At 44.0% G+C, this 22,818-nt stretch overlaps 1 protein-coding gene across 7 annotated transcripts in view; it reads left to right on the plus strand.

The window, feature by feature from the left end:
• The window catches only part of MOCS3 (molybdenum cofactor synthesis 3), a 115,895-nt gene extending 101,242 nt beyond the window's left edge, over window positions 1–14,653 (plus strand). For all 7 annotated transcript variants that reach the window (XM_068127937.2, XM_068127941.2, XM_068127940.2 and 4 more), the window contains 2 exons: window positions 3,760–3,870; window positions 14,043–14,653. In XM_068127937.2, coding sequence (XP_067984038.2) covers window positions 3,760–3,837 — 78 coding nt within the window. In that variant the 3' untranslated portion in view covers window positions 3,838–3,870; window positions 14,043–14,653. The remainder of the gene's footprint in view (window positions 1–3,759; window positions 3,871–14,042) is intronic.
• Window positions 14,654–22,818: the final 8,165 nt, after the last annotated feature.

Consider the following 22,818-nt stretch of genomic DNA (forward strand, 5'->3'; position numbering starts at 1 on the left):
GTGGATTACTGTACATACATAGTTGTGTATTTGGGTGTACAAACCTTCTGACACGAGTTTTTTTTACAGCTTAGCCTGTAGGGCAATGCCATCTGGAACAGTTTGTTTGTCTGTCCGTCCGGTGTATGCATGTATCTATGTATGTATGTATGTATGTATGTATGTACAGTGCATTCAGAAAGTATTCAGACCCCTTCACTTTTTCACATTTTGTTATGGTGCAGCCTTATGCTGAAATCGTTTAAATTCATTTTTTCCCTCATCAATCTACACTCAATACCCCATAATGACAAAGAGAAAACAGGATTTTAGAAAGTTTTGCAAATTTATTAAAAATAAAAAACTAAAATATCACATTTACATAAGTATTCATACCCTTTGCTATGACACTTGAAATTTAGCTCAGGTTCCTCCCATTTCTCCTGATCATCTTTGAGATGTTTCTACACCTTGATTGGAGTCCACCTGTGGTAAATTCAATTGATTGGACATGATTTGGAAAGGCACACACCTGTCTATATAAGGTCTCACAGCTGACAATGCATATCAGAGCAAAACCCAAGCCATGATGTCGAAGGAACTGCCTGCATAGCTCAGAGACAGGATTGTGTCGAGGAACAGATCTGGGGAAGCCGACAAAAAAAAATTCTGCTGCATTGAAGGTTCCCAAGAGCACAGTGGCCTCCATAATTCTTAAATGGAAGAAGTTTGGAACAACCAGGACTCTTCCTAGAGCTGGCCGTCCGGCCAAACTGAGCAATCGGGGGAGAAGGGCCTTGGTAATAAAGGTGATCAAGAACCCGATGGTCACTGGCTGAGCTCCAGAGATCCTGTGTGGAGATGGGAGAAACTTCCAGAAGGACAACCATCACTAAAATACTCCACCGATCTGGGCTTTCTGGCAGAGTGGCCAGACGGAAGCCTCTCCTCAGTGAAAGACACATGAAAGCGCACTTGGAGTTTGCAAAAAAGCATGTAAAGGACTCCCAGACTGAGAAACAAGATTCTGTGGTCTGATGAAACCAAGATTGAACTGTTTGGCCTCAATTCTAAGCGTCATGTCTGGAGGAAACCAGGCACCTCTCATCACCTGCCCAATACCATCCCAACGGTGAAGCATGGTGGTGGCAGCATCATGCTGTGGTGGTGTTTTTCAGCAGCAGCGACTGGGGGACTGGTCAGGGTTGAGGAAACAATGAACGGAGCAAAGTACAGAGATATCCTTAATGAAAACCTGAAACAGAGCGCTCAGGACCTCAGACTGGGCCGAAGGTTCACCTTCCAACAGGACAATTACCCGAAGCACACAGCCAAGACAACACAGGTGGGCTTAGGGACATCTCTGTGAAGGTCCTTGAGTGGCCCAGCCAGAGCCCTGACTTGAACCCAATCAAACATCTCTGGAGAGACCTGAAAATGGCTGTCCACTGTCGGTCCCCATCCAACCTGACAGAGCTTGAGAGGATCTGCAGAGAAGAATGGCAGAAAATCCCCAAATCCAGGTGTGCAAAGCTTGTCGCATCATACCCAAGAAGACTCGAGTCTGTAATCGCTGCCAAAGGTGCTTCAACTAAGTACTGAGTTAAGGGTCTGAATACTATGTCACTGTGATATTTCAGTTTTTTCTTTTTAATAAATTTGCAAAACTTTCTAAAATCCTGTTTTCTCTTTGTCGTTATGGGGTATTGAGTGTAGATTGATGAGGGAAAAAATGAATTTAAACGATTTCAGCATAAGGCTGCACCATAACAAAATGTGAAAAAAGTGAAGGGGTCTGAATACTTTCTGAATGCACTGGATGTCCCTTCCGCTGGCAATTTGCGTGTTTATTCCTTTTAAAATTCATTATCTGTGCAACGGTTGGTTCGATTGACACGAAATTTTCACCATCAGAGCACCTCCTCATGCATAATTATTTAATCATGATAATTATGACGTCATATATCACGTGGTACAGGTGCCATCTTGGAAAACCGAAAAAGTAAAGTAGAAAAAAGTATGATGTACAGACTTGGCATTTAATATGGAATACATATTTTTTCTTGACTTGGATTTACTTTCTTAACTCAGTATATCAATCTGGTGAGTTTCTTTTACACTTTGGTGATTTATTTGTTAAAAGAACCATGTCACTGATTGTCTGTCGCAGCAAGAAGTCAACGACAGGATTATATCACAGGTGGCGTGGCAAAATGTACGGACAGGTGCATTTGATGATTGGCTTTACAGCCGGGTATACAAGGGTTGTTGCGTTCTGTATTAGTGGAAAACAACTGCTGCCCGTCTCCAAAAGTTATTGCCGTTTCCTCTGGAGATGGTCCGTCAACTCGACAATGCTGTTTGTCATGGAGTGGTGGCTTTACGAAATTACGGCATGAAACAGCGTGCTGTTGCTCGGCAGTATGGCATCACTCAAGGTCAGGTGTCAAAGATCCTGAAACAAAATGCTCAGAGGGGTGTCCCTACTCCAATACCGAGGCCAGGACGTCCCCGCAGAACCACAAGGAGGGATGATCGCCAGCTGCACCGGTTAGTCCGCAATGGCCGTACCAAGTCAGCTAATCGGCTTAGGGCTGAGTGGCAGCAACTGACAAATGTGCCTGTATCCAGAAGGCTAGTCAACCAACGACTGGTTCAAGCAGGCTATTGTGCCAGGCGTCCCCTGAGAAAGCCATGCCTGACCAGACAACACCGCCAGCGCCGATTGCAGTGGGCCAGAGAGCACCGTCAATGGCAGCCAGGACACTGGAATCACGTGATCTTCAGTGACGAGTCTAGATTTCTGGTCTATCGTCAAGATGGCCGCGTCCGAGTGCGCAGACAAGTGCATGAAGCCTACAACAAAGATTGTTTAGTGCCAAGAGTCCAAGCTGGAGGTGGTGGGGTGACCGTTTGGGCTGCTTTTCATGCAGGGGGCAAAACTGACCTGGTTGTTCTGAATGGAAACCTGAACCAGTTCAAGTACAGGGCCATTCTGGAAGAAACATCGCTTCCATTTGCTCGTGCAGCCTTTCGAGGAAACTTTGTCTTCCAAGATGACAATGCACGGCCTCATCATGCTCGCATGATCCAGCACTTTCTTGCTGACCATGGTGTGGAGCATATGGAGTGGCCTGCCATGTCCCCGGATATGAATCCGATAGAGAACTTGTGGGCAGAATTAACGCGTCAAATCGACCACTTGGACGAGCAGCCGACCTCTGTGCGTGAATTGCAGCAGGCTATTGTCACTGCATGGCAAGCGATTCCTGTCCAAACCTTGGCAAATCTCGTGAACAGCAAGCCTCAACGTGTACATGCTCTCCTGAATGCTCGTGGGGGTTACACGAAGTACTGAACTGTAATTTTACTGTCCGTAATCCCAGTCGTAATTTAACTTTTGTTTTTGTTTAAAATTTTTTTGGCTAATGTGCAAAATAAAGAGATACTTCTGGAAAACGTACAGAAGTTTAACACAGTCTTGTCCATGAATTGAGTTCGATATCAGTTTACATCACTTTCAAGGATCAATTTATTTGTTTTGAAATGTCAAATGTGGTTTTTGTTTCTTTTAAAGGTCACATTAACAAAATCTAGAATAATTTCAACATAATTCCAATGAACTTTTGGTTCTAAGAAATCTTGAAAAGTAAGTTCACCCCCACAAAAAAAATATTCCATATTAAATGCCAAGTCTGTAGAAACTCCGTTATGTCAGAAAAAAGATATTAATTGGTAAGTCTAACTTCATCAGTGAATCCTTCATTAAAGCAATGATAGACTTGCCGCTGGAGCACCTTCAGACGGGGAATCATCAAGCGGTGGAAGATCTGCGGGAGCTTGTCCTTCAGGAGATAAGCAAGCTGCCAAGTAATAACGCAAGCTTACCAGGTATGTGTGCTCCTTAAATGAGCTGCTGTGAATGCTGCCAACTGACTCAGTACAGTCCAGTTGTTGTGTTGGCTCAGTCATTGATCTTGGACTGAAACACTTCATTTGAATATTTATCAAGATTGAGTTGGTGGGCCTATTAGGTTTCCCTTCTTAATCAATGGCTTATGATGTGGGAAACCAGGTGTAACAATAATATATACCCAAAAAAGGGATAACGGAACTACGTACAGCACCTTCAGAAAGTATTCACAGCTCTTGACTTTTTCACATTTTGTTGTTGCAGCCTGAGTTTAAAATGGATTCAACTGAGATTTTTTTGTAACTGATCTACACCTCATACCCCATAATGGCAAAGTGGAAATTTTGTTTTCGAATTTTTTTAGAAAATTAAAAATGGAATTCAGAAATGTCTAATTTACATAAGTATTCAACCCCCTGAGTCAATACTTAGTAGAAGCGCCTTTGGCACAATTACAGCTTCGAGTCTTCTTGGGAATGTCTGTGTCAGGTTTGCATATCTGGATTTGGGGAGTTTCTCCCATTCTTCCTTGCAGATTTGTTCAATCTCTGTCAAGTTGGATTGGGAGCGTCGGTGAACAGCAATCTTCAAGGCCTTCCACAGATTCTCAATGGGATTAAAGTTTGGGCTTTGGCTGGGACACTCAAGGACTTTCACATTCTTGTTCTGGAGCCATTCCAGTGTTGCTTTGGCTGTATGCTTGGAGTCATTGTGCTGTTGGAACATAAATCTTTGCTGCAGTCTTAGGTCTTTTGCATTCTGAAGCAGGTTCTCTTCAAGGATTTGCCTGTATTTGGCTCCATTCGTGTTCCCTCCACCCTTACAAGTCTCCCAGTCCCTGCTGCTGAAATGCATCCCCATAGCATGATGCTGCCACGGTAGGGATGGTGCTTGCATGGTAGGGCACAGTAGGGATTAGCTGTGCTTGGTTTCTGCCAGATGTAGTGCTTTGCATTCAGGCCAATATTTCAATTTTCGTCTCATCAGGCCACAGAATATTTTGCCTCGTGCTCTCTCGGTCTTTCATGTGCCTTTTTGCAAACTCCAGGTGTGCTGTCATGTACCATTTTCTCAGGAGTGGCTTCCGTCAGGCCACTCTCCCAGAAAGCCTGGATTTGTGAAGTGCTGCAGAGACTGTTTTCCTTCCGGCAGGTTCTCCTATCTCACCATGGAACTCTGTAGTTCTGTCAGAATGGTCATTGGGTTTTTGGTCACCTCCCTGACCAAGGTCCTTCTTGCCCAGTTGCTCAGTTTGGTCAGACGGCCAGCTCTCGGAAAAGTCCTCCTTACAATGCTATGTCGGAGTTGTACGGACAGTTCCTTAGACTTCATGGTAGAGTTTCTGCTCTGACATGCACTGTCAACAGTGGGACCTTGTATGGAAAGGTGTTTCCTTCTAAATCGTGTCCAATCAAGTTAGTTGGCCGCAGGTAGACTCCAATCAAGCTGTAGAGACATCTCAAGAATGATCAAAGGTAACTGGATGCACCTGAACTCAATTTGGAGTGTCATAGCAAAGGGTTGAATACTCATTGACTCGAGACATTTCAGCTTTTCATTTTTAATTATTTTGTAGAGATTTTCTAAAAATAAAAATTCCAGTTTGACATTGTGGCAAAACATACATCAGTGACCAAAAAAATTTCAAAAGTGACAACAATTTTATACATTTTTCATTCGGGCTGTAATAAAACAAAATGTGAAAAAAGTCAAGGGGTGTGAATACTTTCTGAAGGAACTGTAGCTGTCGCATCAGACAATAGCTTCACAGTGGAAGTGAAAAAGACTGAAAAGCTATCATAGTACAAAGAGATACTGATTGAAATACAGTGCACGTGGAACATACAAACTGTTATGATGCCTATTGTTACCCTGTGCTCGCGAAGCGAAAAGTGGGGTCAAGCAATCAGTTGTGTACGTGTGCCGTATGTGTGCCGTGTCTGCATTTTAAAAATTCATTTTATCGGCAACCGTTGGTCCGATTGACATGAAATTTTTACCGTAGGAGCGCCTCTGCCTGTAGATTTTTTTGCTGATAATTATGACGGTCTTGATTTTGGTAGATATGGAGTGATAGGTCACGTGGTACGGACGCCATCTTGGAAAAACGTTACACCTCTATATCTCCCAAACCGCTTAATGGAAAAAATTGAAACATATCTCATTGTCAAGTACACCCCATGGGGAATAAGATATGCTAATGATGGTCATAGGTGCCTCCTTTATGACGTCATAATTCGGCAAGTACAATGCTTGATCTGATCAGTATGAAAAAAAAAATTCCTCTGCAACTGTTAGTCCGATGAACATGAAATTTTCAGAATATGAGTGGCTCCTGTAAAATTGTTCTAATGATAATTATGACGTCATTGGTCACATGGTACAGGCGCCATCTTGGAAAAATCGAAAAAAGTTGTACCTCTATATCTCCGAAATCACTCCATGGAAAAAAATAAAATATGGCTCATTGCCAAGCACTCCCCTTGGGGAATAAGATATGTTAATGATGATGTCATCAGTACCGTAATAATGACGTCATAATTCGGCAAGTTTAACGCTTGATTCGATCAGTATGAATTTTTTTCTCTGCAATTCCTGGTCCGATTGACACGAAACTTTCACCATAGGAGCACCTCCTCCTGTAGAATATTTTAATGATAATTATGACATAGTTCAGCGGTAAAGGCGCCATCTTGCAAAAAACTAAATACAGTAATACCCCGGCCTACGTCATTAATTGGTTCCATAAGCCGTGACGTAACTCGGATTTTGACGTAAACCGGGCGTAATGTCTTAGAAAATGCCTTAAAATGAAGACAAACACCGTAATTCGTAAAACTAGAGTAAATAACTGGAGGAGGCTGCGGCTTCGCCCTGAATCTTTGCCGCTCCCCGTCGGGAGTCCCTCCATTGTTTTATATCGGTCGGGTCTTCTCCTCGAACGGGGTGACCGGCACGGACGTGTCGACCATGAGCTGGCTTGTGTGCCGAGTGGCTCCGCGACCCGCTTCACCACGGCGTGCTTTACCCAACGTGTCCGAGCAGTTTCACCGGTGGTCGTGTCGTGTCGTCTGTGATGAACGAACGAGCTCAGGGTTCCGTGAACCCGGCCTCCCCGGGGATCGACGCTCGCCTCCGAGTCGTAGGCGTGCCCCGTCTTTCCTCGAGTGGCTGAAGTTGCTTGCCTCTTTATTTTTGGACGATGCGATATACACAGAAATGACGACGTACAGGCAGGCATTTGCAAATCCATGCACATGTGCACATGCACACGTCGATCGGTTCTTTACAAGGATATGCATCAAGGGTATCTACTTGGTATATCTACTACAAAAGTGCAGCCGCACAGCTCAGGGTTCCTGCACACTCCCCTTAACAAAGGATATGGGTCCATGGGTGGGGAGGAAAGACAAAGCAGAGGTTAGCGGGGGAAAGGGTGCAAGGGTATACGTCAAAACAAGGTAATGCAACATGAGGGGCGCGGGAGAGCGAGCGGAGAAAGCTCGTCCCTAGCCGTTCGTCACCCCCCATGTCAACCTACACTACCCTTGCCCCTCCCCGTATTTACACTTTACAAATTCCATCTCTACCGTCTTGTCTCTTCTATCCCCCTTCATGCCAAATTCGTTTCCAATCCCTCCCAAGAAGGAAGAGATGGAATAAACACAATGTCTCACCCAAGTCATGATGCGTCTTTCATTCCAAATCATCTGCAAAACCTGGTGTGGAGTCCTGTCACCTTGGTGAGTGGATGTGGATGGTGCGAAGAGATTTCATCCTAACTATCCTTCTAATTCTTCCACATCTTACCCTACCCCTCCTCCCCCCTGTTCTGTATCTGATGCTCCCCCTTCCTCTTCATTAACGGTATGGACCTCAAACATCCGGGGCCTTCGTTCAAACTTAACTGATCTCTCCATACAGGTTGCTTCTGTCAAACCAGACGTGATCTGCTTAACAGAAACTTTCCTCCTTTATGATGTCTCTGATTCCATAGTATCTCTCCCGGGCTACTCCCTCCTCCGGTATGATAGACCTGAGCCTCGTCCTGGAGGCGGGGTTGCTATCTTTATCAAAAACTCTCTTCCTCACTCGCCCTGCACTGCACTCTCTCCACCTCACCCCCAGGATTACCTCTGGCTACGGCTTCCCCTTCGCTCCCACCTCTTGTTCATATGTGTGTTGTACCGTCCACCAAACAGTGATGACTCCATCTACATCTCGCTGTCTGATGATATGGACCAACTTCTATCTACTCATCCCAACTCTCTCTTCCTCATATGTGGTGATTTCAACTGTCATCATGCCAGTTGGCTGGGTGTGGGTACCTCTCTCACCAGCCATGGCTCCTCAGCAAAGGACTTCTGCGACTCACTGGGTCTGACACAATCTGTCAATTTCCCGACCCGGATCTCAGTCAACGGAACATCTTCTCTTCTGGACTTGGTTATGACTAACTTCCCTGAAAATGTCTGCTGCTCTTCTTCTGCTCCGATCGGATCATCTGATCATGTCCTTGTTAAAGTGGACATCTCTCTGACCATCCTCAGGGAGCCTGCTCAGCGTCGACGAGTCTGGCATTTCACTCAGGCCAACTGGCACGGTCTTCAAGCAGCCATCAATCATCTGGACTGGTCTCCCATCTCTACCACCTCTGACATCAACTCATCCTGGGAATTCTTCCAAAGTAAATTGCTCTCTCTCATGCACAGATTTATCCCATCTCGTCTTCAGTTGTCATACCCTTCCTCCCGTCCATGGTACACGGAATCTTGTGGTGAGGCTGTTGCCCAGAAACAACTTGCCTTCGTCTCCTGGAAAGCAAATCCAACGGAAGGAAATCTCATTTCCTTTCACAAAGCCCGAAACAAGTGTGTGTCCACCCTCAGGAGAGCCAGGAAACAATATCTCTCCGTTCTCAAGACCGAACTCTCTTATCTGTCTCCCTCTTCCAAATCCTGGTGGCGTCTGGTCAAATCCGTTTCTGGTGTTTGTTCCCCCTCCATCCCCTCCCTTACCTCAAACGGCTACACAGCTGACTCCGCACGTGAAAAAGCTGAATGCCTCAACTCTGTGTTTGCCTCTAAATCTTGTGTCCCAAACCCATCCCTCTCTGTACCCACCATACCCAGTCGTACCCTGCTGCTCCTGGACTCCGTGTCCTTTCCTCCTGACAAGGTGGAAAAGTTTCTGTCAACCCTCGACTCTGATTCTGCAACTGGACCCGACGGCATCAGCCCACGGGTCCTAAAATCCTGCTCTGCTGCTCTATCTCACCCTCTCTCTGTTCTCTTCACCCTCTCTTTTGCTCAAGGTCAACTGCCATCTGCTTGGAAATCAGCCAACATCACCGCTTTGCACAAAAAAGGTGCAAAAACAGATCCTAGCAACTACAGACCAATCAGCCTTCTCCCAATTATCAGCAAAGTCATGGAATCCATCATTGCATCTGATATGAAATCTTTCCTCTTCTCCAATGGCTTGATCTCTGATCATCAATTTGGTTTCAGACCAGGTCACTCTACTCTGGACATGCTGCTTCTGCTGTCTCAACAATGGATGGAGGTCCTCAATGCCAAACAGGAAATTAGAGCTGTCTCCCTCGACATATCACGTGCCTTCGACACGGTCTGGCACCCCGCTCTGCTCACCAAACTCTCCTCCTTTGGTATCCATGGAAATCTCCACGCATGGCTGGCGGACTTCCTCTCTAGTCGTCGTCAACGTGTGGCCCTGAATGGGTTTCTCTCATCTCCTCTTCCTGTTCAGGCCGGAGTTCCCCAAGGCAGTGTTCTGGGCCCCGTGCTTTTTCTGGTCTTCATCAATGATCTCTCTGACTCTCTCGAAAATCCTCTCTATCTCTTTGCTGATGACTCCACTCTCTGCCGCTCCATTACTCTTCCCTCAGATCGGCAGTCTGCTGCCTCCTCACTCTCTGAAGACCTGGACAAAATCACAGACTGGTCAAACAAGTGGAACATGTCTTTCAATCCTGACAAATCTCACACTCTTACTATGTCTCTCCGAAAAGATCGACTGGACAACCCTCCCATCTACTTTCTCAACAATCCTCTCCAAGAAGTTCTGTCGCTCAAGATTTTGGGTCTCACTATCTGCCATGATCTTTCTTGGGAAAACCACATTTCCAAGCTGGCCTCCAAAGCCAGTCGCCGACTGGGCATCCTCCGTCGTGCGAAGTCCTTCCTCGGCACACCTGAGCTCCTCACCACATACAAGGCTTTCATCCGCAGCTCAATGGAATACTGTTCTCCCCTCTGGGCCGGTGCTCCTGCCTCACACCTAGCTCGGCTTCACGCTGTTGAAACCAAAGCTTTCAGAATTATTGGAATCTCCCGCGATGAAGCTATCTCTGAGGGCCTTTCACTCACTCACCGCAGGCAGGTAGGTGGTCTTTCTGTCTTCTACCGACTCCTCTCCGGCCTTGCACCCCCAGCTCTCTCTGTGCTCTGTCCCCCAAATATTCCTACAGGTCGCACAAGATCTGCCAGCAACCCTCTGATGGTTAAACTGCCGAAATCTCGGCTCTCCGCTCACCTTCACTCTTTCATTCCTCTTTTCTCCCGCCTCTGGAACAAACTCCCTCACTCCCTTCAATCCCACTCCTCCCTCCAGGTCTTTAAAACAGCTGTTCACCACCATCTCTTATCTTCCCCCATCCAAAACCTTGATCTTTTCTACCCCCGCTAATTCACCCCAGATCCACCTTGTTTGAAATTCCAACTTCTTTCCTGGAAGTCCTGGCAGTGTCCATATGTTTTATACCTCTCCCACTGCCCCCTTCCCACGCCCCCCCCCCAAAGCCCTCGCCCTCTCTCAGATCTCTCGATGTCTCCATGTCTCTCGGTTCCTGCTCTCAAATGTTGTGTTTGTGTCCTTCCCCCTCTCTCCCCATCTTGTCTACCGCTCCCTATGTTATATGTTTTATGTGTCGGTTTGTCTTTCTGTGTGATTAATGTTCGCTCTTTCATGAGCCTCGATCTTGTATACAAAAAAAAAAAAAAAAAAAAAAAAAAATTGACATTAACTCTTTAAACTACCCGGGGTCTTGCCCTGCCAATCAATTGGCCTCTTTACACTATGTGGTTATAAAAACCAATTCCCATTGACCCACCCTGTGGTGCCCTACCAAATTTGGGGTCTCACTCCCCCCTTTTTTCTATCTGTGCCTTCGCACAATTTCGGGGCTGGGTCGTGTGGCTCTACCAGCAGGTCCTACTTACCTGCGCACCTCCGCCACTGAAGTCGCCACCCGAGCTTGCCTAGCTCCTTCAACTACCCTAACTCGGGGAAGGCCCTCCTGGCTCTCTCACCCCTCTGATGCCCTCTCTGGCATTGGGCTACCCGGGTCCTCTCTTAGGATCCTCGGGCCCCACTGAACTCTACACTGAACGCTACCTGGCTCCCAGAGCCTACCTGCGGCCTCACCTGGCCGACAGACTATCATTGGCGGAGTGCCCATTTAACCATACTCACTAATTAAGCCCACACGCCCAGCCATTCCACTCACTCATGCACCCCTCATTGCAACAACTTGCTACTCCCTGCACCACAGATGTCAATTTCCAAACAATTTACCTACTCCCTCTACCTAACTTTAAACTACCCTCCCCGGGTATTCATGAAGGGGTCCATCCTCCCCCATCCACTCCTTCGCACCATGCACTCCACACCACTCAATCCACACTACTCACTCCACACACCATTTATTCCCACACACCAAGTATTCTCTCCATTTATCCACTTGCACCCCATGCAAGTCAATCACTCAACACCATTACACATGTCCTCAATACACCACTCATACACTTTCTCCGGTCATCCCAGACCATTGCCTCATTTCACCAAGTTCAACGATAACCAGATTCTCACACACACAACCATTCTCGACCAATGCCTCATTTCACCAAGCCCAAGAGGCACCCACAATTACACACACACAGCATCATCTAACTAACTACTTCCCTCTAATACTTGTGCTTTCCCTGTCTTCCCTTATACTAAGCACTTCCCTCGTCATTAACATCCTTCTTATCTGACTACGTCCCCTCTACCTGTATCAATGTCTCTACTTATATCTCGGTCTCCTATTGTCATCCTTCTAAATCCCTAACAATATCCTAGCCTACCCTCGGCTAGTTCACACTGCCAAACCCCATAAAGCTACTGCTCCTTTGCCCCAACGTGAGGGATGGTAGAGCTACCATCTCTCTACATCGGACACTATCTCCCATTATCACCCCCCCCCCCCCCACCCCCCCCCCAGTCCTCTCGCACTATGAGCCCCCGTCATTGGAGGTACTGGGTCCTGCCTATATATATATACAAACGTATACTGTACGTCCGAGCCGGCATCGTCATGTTTCGCCGTTGCCACGTTACGTTGGTTGTTTTACACAGTAAAGGAACCTTTACACAGTAAAGGAATAATCACAAAAATACCAGCGAAAGGCAAAGCAAGCACGCGACCGCAGCACAGGACAAAATGCATATGGCGTCGCCTTTGTTTTGAATGAGAACCAGCAGCTACGCGTACGTATACTGTACGTACATTTTTCAAATATTTTTAATGTGCTTTTTATTGTATTTTAAATTGTTTCGATCATTAAAACATCAACGTTAAAACAACGATCAACGATCGTTAAAACGTTAAAACATCCAATTGTTTAAATTGTTTAATTTTTTTCACGTCCGTAGGAGTGACGTAAAGTCGCACATAATGACGTTAGCTGAACTGAAATTTACTCTAGAAGAGTGGCGTAAAGTCGGATTTGACGTAGGTCGAAATGGCGTAAAACGGGGTATGACTGTATTTAACTAATTTATCAACTACCCATTGGAAATATAGTTTGATAAAAGTGACATCATCAGTCACTGGTCTTGCAGCCATATTGGATAAAAAAAAAACCCCTTTAAAAAACAGAAGAGTTGGCTTGCATCAAGTCCTTCTCAAGACTGCGCAGGGTAAGTATTCTATGAAGGTATTTACAGAACACACTTCAATTTCAAGTTACACGAATAAAATGAAATCACCACGCTACATTCTACACACATTCAAACATGCAATGAACCAAGTGACTCTCCGATCTTGCTGCGGTACAGCTATATATGGTCAGAGATGAAAGGAAAAGGTCAAATAAGGTTCAAAGAGATAACAAGCATTGCGTGATTCTTCCATTTCTTCGATCAGCTTTTCCCTCGTTATCTTCACCTCTCTCGGCCACAAATGTTAAGTCATGAGAAAACAGAGATTCAAACATCTTACAAAATAAACAGAGCCTACTGCTCCTTGAGATAGCGTGCGTGCCTGAAGAAATCTGCTTTGTTTCTCGATCTCCCTGCTGCAGAAAAACAGGGTTGCAAAAGTTCAAATCAGTGAGTGTCACACATCATTGTTACAAGTTCTATATTTTAAATCTTTATAATATATATGTGTATATAGGTGTCATATGAAAAGTTGTATCATATAAAAAGTATACTATTTATACAATATCAGGCTAACAAGGGACTATATCCTTCCTATTCTCTAATCAAGCTTACTTTGCTGCGTGGTTATAAAACTAGATAGCATCATAGTTCAAGCTGAATGCCTGCCTCTAACTCGAGCCTAAAGAATTGTTATATTTTCCTTGAATACAGTTAACACTGATTAATATATGTATATATTAAGTTTACGTGTTTGCAATGTCAAGGTCGAGGCTCAGGGAAATCCACTTGATTTACATAAATTACGTATACAAATAAATTTTGCTTCCACACCACATTAGACTAAAACTACAAAAGACAGTTATCGTAGGCACTATGCACATGTGTGCACAATTCTGGACACCAAATAGCTGTAGCACCACCTCAATACCCATAAACTGCTGGAGACTATGGCTTTGTCTTCACGTTATGGAATGTCTTTGCAATTCGTATTGTTCAACAAAAATAAACAAAGTATTTGAACCGGTCGCATGTGTATATGGAAAACATTGGATAAGAGCCCCCAAATAATTTCTCTGTTTGGCAAAAAAACAACGCCAAAATTCATGCTTATCTGTTTGGAAATAATGTGTACTGTGCGCAGAGCAAATACATCATTGTAAAACTGCTTGTCTCCCACTCTCTCTCCAATGGCCCTTCTTTCTAGTGTTTGTAATCTGCAAGCAAGGAAATGACTCCCAAAAGGCAGTGCTGCTTCTCCGAGAGTTTCTGGCAGCTGAGGCTGTGACTCTGATGGACATCCAGGGCGGCCTGATGGCGTGGGCAGCACGTGTGGACCTCATGTTCCCACAGTATTGACCTCCAACCGAAGCATACAGAACCTGCTTCATCAAACGCTCTCCTCGTATGATGGCACTTGTGCTCCGGACCATCTTTTTGTGCAGATACAGCATTGGAGGACATTTTCGGCTACCTTTAGTTAGCCTTTCTAATTTTGCCAGCAAAGCAACTTGACTGGGGTAGGGATATAAACTTCCAAACTTACAAACAGAACCACCCTCCTCTCACCCTCCTCTCGCCCACCTCGACTCTCCTTTTCAGCCGCACTTTCACAATCCAACATCCACCCCTTGCTGTCTGCATTTCAAATCCGAACCTTATTTTCTTTGATCTCCCTATTTGTTATCTGTGACGATTGCATCATTTATAAATTACCTTTCCTTGCTGGATATTTTTTTGGAAACGAATGGCACATGATGTTAAAAGGTGTAAGTAAATGCTATGCATAATGTTTGAAATTAAATGGTGATAAAAGTCGATTGTGAGGACAATATAACTTTTCTACAATCTGTTTTGTCTTTCTGAACACTTGTCTGACTTGTTGTGCCGAGAGCAGCACAACTCGTTTCTGGTAATCACTGTCTCTCTGGTTCGTCAGTGTGCAACACGTTACACTGAGAGATGTGACGGGGCCTTTTCCACTTGTTTTCATTGTTCTTGGAACTGAAAACTCGTACAAATGTCAAAGGCTTTGTCGTGCTCCGTTTCCATGAATATTGAGTTACACACATTTTCTGTTTGTTACTGACAATTAATGCTTAAAATATAAAACTTGGAATGTATACCCAGTAACATATTCCTAGTGTAGCCAAAGTATCTCTTTCTGGGGAATAGACAGCGGATTCTCATTTTGGGTACTGAAGGAACCCTATTGTTTTCGTTCTGTTTATTTATTTTTTCTTCTGCCACATTTTGCAGGTTTATTCGCTTTTAAATGTTTTCTCCAGAACTGCTTGAGTGATTGACTCAAAACTTTGAACACAGGATCAGGTTCTGATAATGTATCATCGCCACTAAATGTATCATCACTTGAATCCCTTGAATATTTTTAATGATAACAATGATGTCATAGGTCACATGGTATGGCAGCCATGTTGGAAAAAAGGAAAAAAATTGGACCACTTCGTCTGGAAACACTCAAAGAAAAAAAAATTGAAACTTGGGACAGGACAGAAACGCACGATGGGTAATAAGTGTTGATAGCGATTTTGTCACCTGTGCCTTAATGACGTCAAAATTGGCTATATCAAACGCTTTATCCGATCATTGTGAAAATTATTAAGGGTGATCTCGGGATAAATTGGAAAGACTTAAATTGAAGATGTCATTGGTCATGTGGATTGGCAGCCATATTGGATTGAAAATAAAAACCTTTAAAAATCGTCTTTTCCAATATGGCTAATTGGATTGATGTGAAACTTCATGCACATGATCTACTAGCCTTGATGAATATAGGGTGTAAATTTAAATCCTATAGTTCACATGGTCTGCAGCCATTCTCAAGGTCATCTGCTTGGAAATCAGCCAACATCTCCGCTTTGCACAAAAAAGGTGCAAAGACAGATCCTAGCAACTACAGACCAATCAGCCTTCTCCCAATTATCAGCAAAGTCATGGAAACCATCATTGCTTCGGATATGAAATCTTTCCTCTTCTCCAATGGCTTGATCTCTGATCATCAATTTGGTTTCAGACCTGGTCACTCTACTCTGGACATGCTGCTTCTGCTTTCTCAACAATGGATGGAGGTCCTCAATGCCAAACAGGAAATTAGAGCTGTCTCCCTTGACATATCACGTGCCTTCGATACGGTCTGGCACCCCGCTCTACTCACCAAACTCTCCTCCTTTGGTATCCATGGAAATCTCCACGCATGGCTGGCGGACTTCCTCTCTAGTCGTAGTCAACGTGTGGCCCTGAATGGGTTTCTCTCATCTCCTCTTCCTGTTCAGGCTGGAGTTCCCCAAGGCAGTGTTCTGGGCCCTGTGCTTTTTCTGGTCTTCATCAATGATCTCTCTGACTCTCTTGAAAATCCTCTATCTCTATGCTGATGACTCTGCTCTCTGTCGCTCCATTCCTCATCCCTCAGATCGGCAGTCTGCAGCCTCCTCACTCTCTGCAGACCTGGACAAAATCACAGACTGGGCAAACAAGTGGAACATGTCTTTCAATCCTGACAAATCTCACACTCTTACGATGTCTCTCCGAAAAGACCGACTGGACAACCCTCCCATCCACTTTCTGAATAATCCTCTCCAAGAAGTTCTGTCACTCAAGCTTTTGGGTCTCACCATCTGCCATGATCTTTCCTGGGAAAACCACCTTTCAAATCTGGCCTCCAAAGCCAGTCGCTGACTGGGCATCCTCTGTCATGCGAAGTCCTTCCTTGGCACACCTGAGCTCCTCACCACATACAAGGCTTTCATCTGCAGCTCAATGGAATACTGATCTCCCCTCTGGGCTGGTGCTCCTGCCTCACACCTAGCTCGTCTTCACGCTGTTGAAACCAAAGCGTTCAGAGTCATTGGAATCTCCCGCGATGAAGCTAACTCCAAGGGCCTTTCACCCACTCACCGCACGCAGGTTGGTGGTCTTTCTGTCTTCTACCGACTGCTCTCCGGCCTTGCCCCCCCAGCTCTCTCTGGGCTCTGTCCCCCAAATATTCCTACAGGTCACACAAGATCTGCCTGCAACCCTCTTATGGTTAAACTCCCAAAATCAAGACTCTCTGCTCACCTTCACTCCTTCATTCCTCTTTTCTCCGCCTCTGGAACAAGCTCCCTCACTCTTTTCAATCCCACTCCTTCCTCCAGGTCTTTAAAACAGCTGTTCACTACCATCTCTTATCTTCCCCCATCCAAAACCTTGATCTTTTCTACCCCCGCAAATTTCACCCCAATTCCACTTTTTTGAAATACCAACTTCTGTCCTGGAAGTTCTTGGTGTCCTTGTGTTTTATACTTCTCCCACCCCCCCCCCCCCCCCCTTCCCATGCCTCCTTCCCCCAAGCCCTAGCCCTCCCACACATCTCCCGATGTCCCTGCTCTCAAATGTTGTGTTTGTGTGCTTCCCCTTCTCTCCCCATCTTGTCTACCGCTCCCTCTTTTTATATATTTTGTTTGTGAAATAAATGTTAGTTCTTTCACGAGCCTCGATTCTGTATACAAAAAAACAAAAAACAAAACAAACCTAAAACCTTTCAAAAACACCTCTCAAACCGTATCCATCCGAAACTTGATGTATGCCATGGGCTAGGCCTGGTGATTAAACGGTGATGACTAAAGCTTCAGTGGTTTCAGAAAAAAAAATGATTTTGAAAGGTTTTCCTTCAATCCAATATGGCTGCCAAACCATGTGACCTATGACGTCATTGTGATCACACCGTTTTCACGTGGGTAGCGGGTAATAAATTTCAAGTTTCACTTCAACCAGTCAAGTGGTTCCAGAGAAAAATGTTTTAAAATGTTTTCCGTTGATCCAATATGGCCAAACCGTGTGAACTATGACATCATACTCATCAAAGTTTATTCCTCGTGATTCACATTTTTGCAAAGCACCCACGTAGAATCACCGCTGACACATATAAGTGGCGGTTTTTCAGACGTGAGAAATATAGTTTGATAAAAATGACAAAATAGGGTAACATCGTTATCGGAACGGGTGGCGTGGGATGGCATCGTCGGCGGAATGGCATGCGACGGTGTCGTCTTTGGCACAAGCGTCATTCGGTATCCGGCATAACTGCTCACAGTTACAAATGCCCCCTCCAGTTTGTGTTTATTTATCCAATCACCAATGTCTGGTGGATGACGCGAAACACAGCTCTAAGTCCATACGGATCGAGAATATACAGTGCATTCAGAAAGTATTCAGACCCCTTCACTTTTTTCACATTTTGTTATGTTGCAGTCTTATGCTGAAATCATTTAAATTCATTTTTTTTCCTTCATCAATCCACACTCAATACCACATAATGATAAAGAGAAAACAGGATTTTAGAAAGTTTTGCAAATTTATTAAAAAGATAAAACTGAAATATCACATTGACATAAGTATTCATACCCTTTGCTATGACACTTGAAATTTAGCTCAGGTGCCTCCCATTTCTCTTGATCATCTTTGAGATATTTCTACACCTTGATTGGAGTCCACCTGTGGAAATTCAATTGATTGGACATGATTTGGAAAGGCACACACCTGTCTATATAAGGTCTCACAGCTGACAATGCATATCAGAGCAAAACCCAAGCCATGATGTCGAAGGAACTGCCTGCAGAGCTCAGAGACAGATTGTGTCGAGGCACAGATCTGGGAAAGCTTACAAAAAAATATCTGCTGCATTGAAGGTTCCCAAGAGCACAGTGGCCTCCATAATTCTTAAATGGAAGAAGTTTGGACAACCAGGACTCTTCCTAGAGCTGGCCGCCCGGCCAAACTGAGCAATCGGGGGAGAAGGGCCTTGGTAATAGAGGTGACCAAGAACCCGATGGTCACTCTGGCTGAGCTCCAGAGATCCTGTGTGGAGAATGGAGAAACTTCCAGAAGGACAACCATCACTGCAACACTCCACCGATCTGGGCTTTGTGGCAGAGTGGTGTTCGGGAATTAATTAATTTAGCCTTGAATGATTGACAAGACTCAAGAAATGAATTGTCCAAACTTGTTTCAGAAGTACCATCGGCTGATTTAATAACACGTGGGAGTCCTCAATTCACTGATACCAAAGGTACTACAAAAACACGCTTCAATTCAGAGTAACACACACAAATAAAATGTAATAACCACGCCGGCTCAGTACTCTACATTCAAACATGCAATTTATCCGAGAGCCTCTCAATCATCACGCACGCTCAACACACTACATTTCATACATACAACTGAACCGAGAGCCTTCCCGATGTTCTGTTGGACGGCTTTTTATGGTCGAAGATGAAAGAGGGAGAGGTAGAATAATACCCTAAGAGATAGATGGCTTTAATCAGAATTTTAGGTAAATATGGTTTGACAACCATTTTCTATGTAAAAAAAGGTGCTGATTACAAAAAAAGCAGTCTTATTAACCCCAAAGAAGACAAAATTGACATTTTGGCCTTTTTGACCCAAATTTTGACCATATTTGGCCAAAATCCACTTTTCTTTCTGAAAAATATTATATTTACCCAAAATTATTGTGTAATATATCAAATGAAAGCGCTTTACATATAGAATACAGATTTGAAGTCAAAACGGAGATAGCTGATGTCGTTGTTGTGATATTTTTAATTTTGGAGTAAAATGTTTGATTTTTTTCATATTTTTCTGAAAATTAATTATGTTTATGACCTGTAGGAAAAATATAAACATCTATTAATTCCTTATATTATATATCAAAAAATACCTTACATCATGGAGATTGCAAATGTGAAATCAGATTTGAAAATGATTAACTTTTCGGGAAGATACAGACATTTTAATAATACATGACACGCTTTTGCCATGTTGGCCTCTTTTTACCAAAATGTTGACCGTATTTGGTCAAAATCAGTCATTTCCATCTTCATCATCACTGTCATCGTTATCATCTGAATCAGCATCAGTAATACTGTCATTGTCTTCACCATCCTCATCTCCATCTGCAATATCTTCTGGTTCAATGGTCTCAGAAAGTATAGTTGGCATTTGACTGCCAGTAAACCATACTGGTAGGAAGAGTCCATTAACCTCCTTCCAGCCATGATCTGTGGGTTGAATATTCTCTCGTGGATCTCTTAGATGTGCATGTTTCCAGAGATATGCCACATAGTTGCACCGTGCCAATTTTTGTACCAGAACATCTTTGCAGGGTGGAAGCATGCCTGCATCAATTCCTTTTATTTTCTCCAATGGACTGTCTGGATTGGTCGGTTTGTATTTCTGCAGGAAAATTCTCAACCTTGCCTCATTCACAGATAATAATGTTCCCTGGCCATAGAGTGAACAGACATATTGTTCAACAAGGCTGTCATCAACAAAGGTGGTGTTCTCTCCGAGACTGCCTAAGCCTTCAAGATGGAGAGGACTCTTTTCAGCTTTCTTCAGTGGATTCACCTTTCCCTTCCTAAAGAAGGGTGATGTGTTATCACATCCTGTCAGAGCATGATATCCTGGCAATGCCTTGCAAAGTACTGGACCAATGTGGTTTGCCAGTGCAGTGATATGGGCGTACCTTCTAGTGTTATCACCAGAATGTCCAAGGTCCATCCACACATTGACCTTTAGTTGTCTGGCATGATAGAGGAGGATAACCATGATATCAGTGTCTGTTGCACGGACAACGACATTCTGTCCTGGTGATGCTTCTGACACTATGCTGAGATGGTACACCAGGCTAGTATCTGCCTCCACATGTGAGCATATGTAGTCTGGTACCTCATTGTGTTCTACATTTCCTGTTAGTGTAGCTGTATACTGAAGACACTGATTTTCATGTGCAACAACAACTTTTTTTTGTTTTATGATAGCTGCATAATTGTTAAGTTTCCACTCCTCCATGAAGAACTTGATAAGTGCTGTTTTGAAATTTGGTGATCTCAAGGCATATCTGAAATCTTTCGGACTTAACTGATCTGCACCAGTGATGTTAAATGATCCATCATTTGCACCTCTTGCCTGTTGCTCAGCATTCTTTATGCTTTTCACATAACTGTCACAGACAAAGTGTATTTCATCTGCCTATGTACTGCATATAATCTTCAGAACCAGCTCTGCTACTTTCCCAAAATTATGAGGCAAATTGGTGGGCAATGACTGGATTATAAACATGGCATCATAAAGAAATGTATTAACCACTGTCGGCTCTGTGTGTGTGTAATCAAATCTTCAAGGTGCTTGGAGAGTTTGTACTTAGGTGTCTTCTTCACTGTGCCAAAAATGCTGGCCAAGGAGAGGGGGACCAGGGTAAGTGGAAAAGGAAACACCTTTTCAAACTCAATATTTCTGGTACAAGCAAGATAGACCAATCTGCCCATCAAGTCTCATGTTGTCTTCAGCTCAACGACCTTTTCATCTTTACCTAGGATTTTGCTTTTGATAGCAGAACTGGCAAAGTTGCTTACTTTTCTTCTTTGCAGTGGCCTCTCAAACCTGGTAGGATCATCAAAGCATTGGTGTCCTTGTGGTAGGATCTGGTAGGATCATCAAAGCCCTGGACGAACTCATCTTTCCACTTCTTCCCCAAGACGAAGAGATTTAGCATGTCATCTTTTACTTTATCTGGCATTTTCTTGCCATCAGCTATACAGTAGAGATTGGTGTCTTCAAGCAAGGACTCAACAAAAGGATTCATAGTAGTATCAATAATCTGGGAAATGTTTTCCAAGTTTATTTGGAATTTACTGACTTTCGATTTTCGTGTTTCATGGCTTGGATTTATATCCTTCTTTATTGCTGCTTTTTCAAACAGATGCCTAACTATGGTGCTTCTGGCTGATCTAGTAACTGTCCAGCGCCTGGTTGCTCCTTGGCTTTGATGGAAAGAAGTTATTCCAGTTTGTCGTGAAGCTGCATCTGCATTTATCGTACTCTCGAGTGCTTGATCCACTGGTTGTCTGGCAAAGGAATTGGATGACAACCCCACTGATAAAGCGCCGCTTTCAAGTTGATGCCTAATGCCAGGATGGGTAGTATCCATGTTCAAGAGTCTGTGATAATACAAACACATGTAGCGCGCATAATTGTGGCGACTTGCAGCAAAAAAAATGTCAATCATTTTCCCAAGCATGACGATGAAAAGATCCACATCATTTGTTCGGACAGCTCTACTGAACAGCATGTATATATCAACCATGTCAATGTAGTTTCTCCAGAACTGTGCATTAACACCATGTTTACCAGCTCTGGTCTCATCACAAAAACTTTCATAGGTTGTCATGAATGTCTATGTAATCATCACTTTCCTCCAAATCTTCCATCCTCTCAGGTGACGGCAATGCCTGAACAGTCTTCAGAGCTTCAACCAAATGTGCATAGCTGTCATTTGGCTCTTGCAGTTGCAAGAACAAATCAATGTGCTTGATCCGCATAGCAGTGGCTAGGAGCACATGCATTCTTCTTGACTGATTGTAGTATTTTCCTGACAGAAAGGCATTGAGGGAACCCTTGGTGAGGGCACCACTTTCCATTAAAATGTGGGCTGCACCTGATGCATCTATTAGGTACCCCATTGCTGACAGATAGTGGAACATAATATGGAAAGCCCCAAAGCAAATGAAGACATTGTCAAACTTAGGTCGCATTGTGTCCTGCAATTGAGATGCTGGCTTGGCTATAGCCAAGTCATAGGTTGTTGCAATGAAATCTTCCTTACACTCTTCAGCAAGGGTCACATTTCTTTTCATCGTTTCATTCACTACATCATGTTGTGTAGGAGGGGCTCCGATGTTTGACAAATAGCCTATATTTTGAGATGGTAAATCATCTTTGGTTATTGTGGAGTTCCAGCCAGACCACATTGGTACTTGTTTGTTTGTTTTGCAAGATATTGTCCATGCAACATCTCTCGCAACACAAGCTTTGCAGTTAGCAGGATTGTCCATGGTTTGTATATCAAACGAAAACTGTGATATCTTGAGTTTCTTTCTCACTGGTTCTAGTTCTGTATTTGGTATTTCAAGACTTCTCTTGCT

Source organism: Myxine glutinosa, chromosome 9, assembly GCF_964187855.1.
Source record: "Myxine glutinosa chromosome 9, kmMyxGlut1.1, whole genome shotgun sequence".
NCBI classification, from domain to species: Eukaryota; Metazoa; Chordata; class Myxini; order Myxiniformes; family Myxinidae; genus Myxine; species Myxine glutinosa.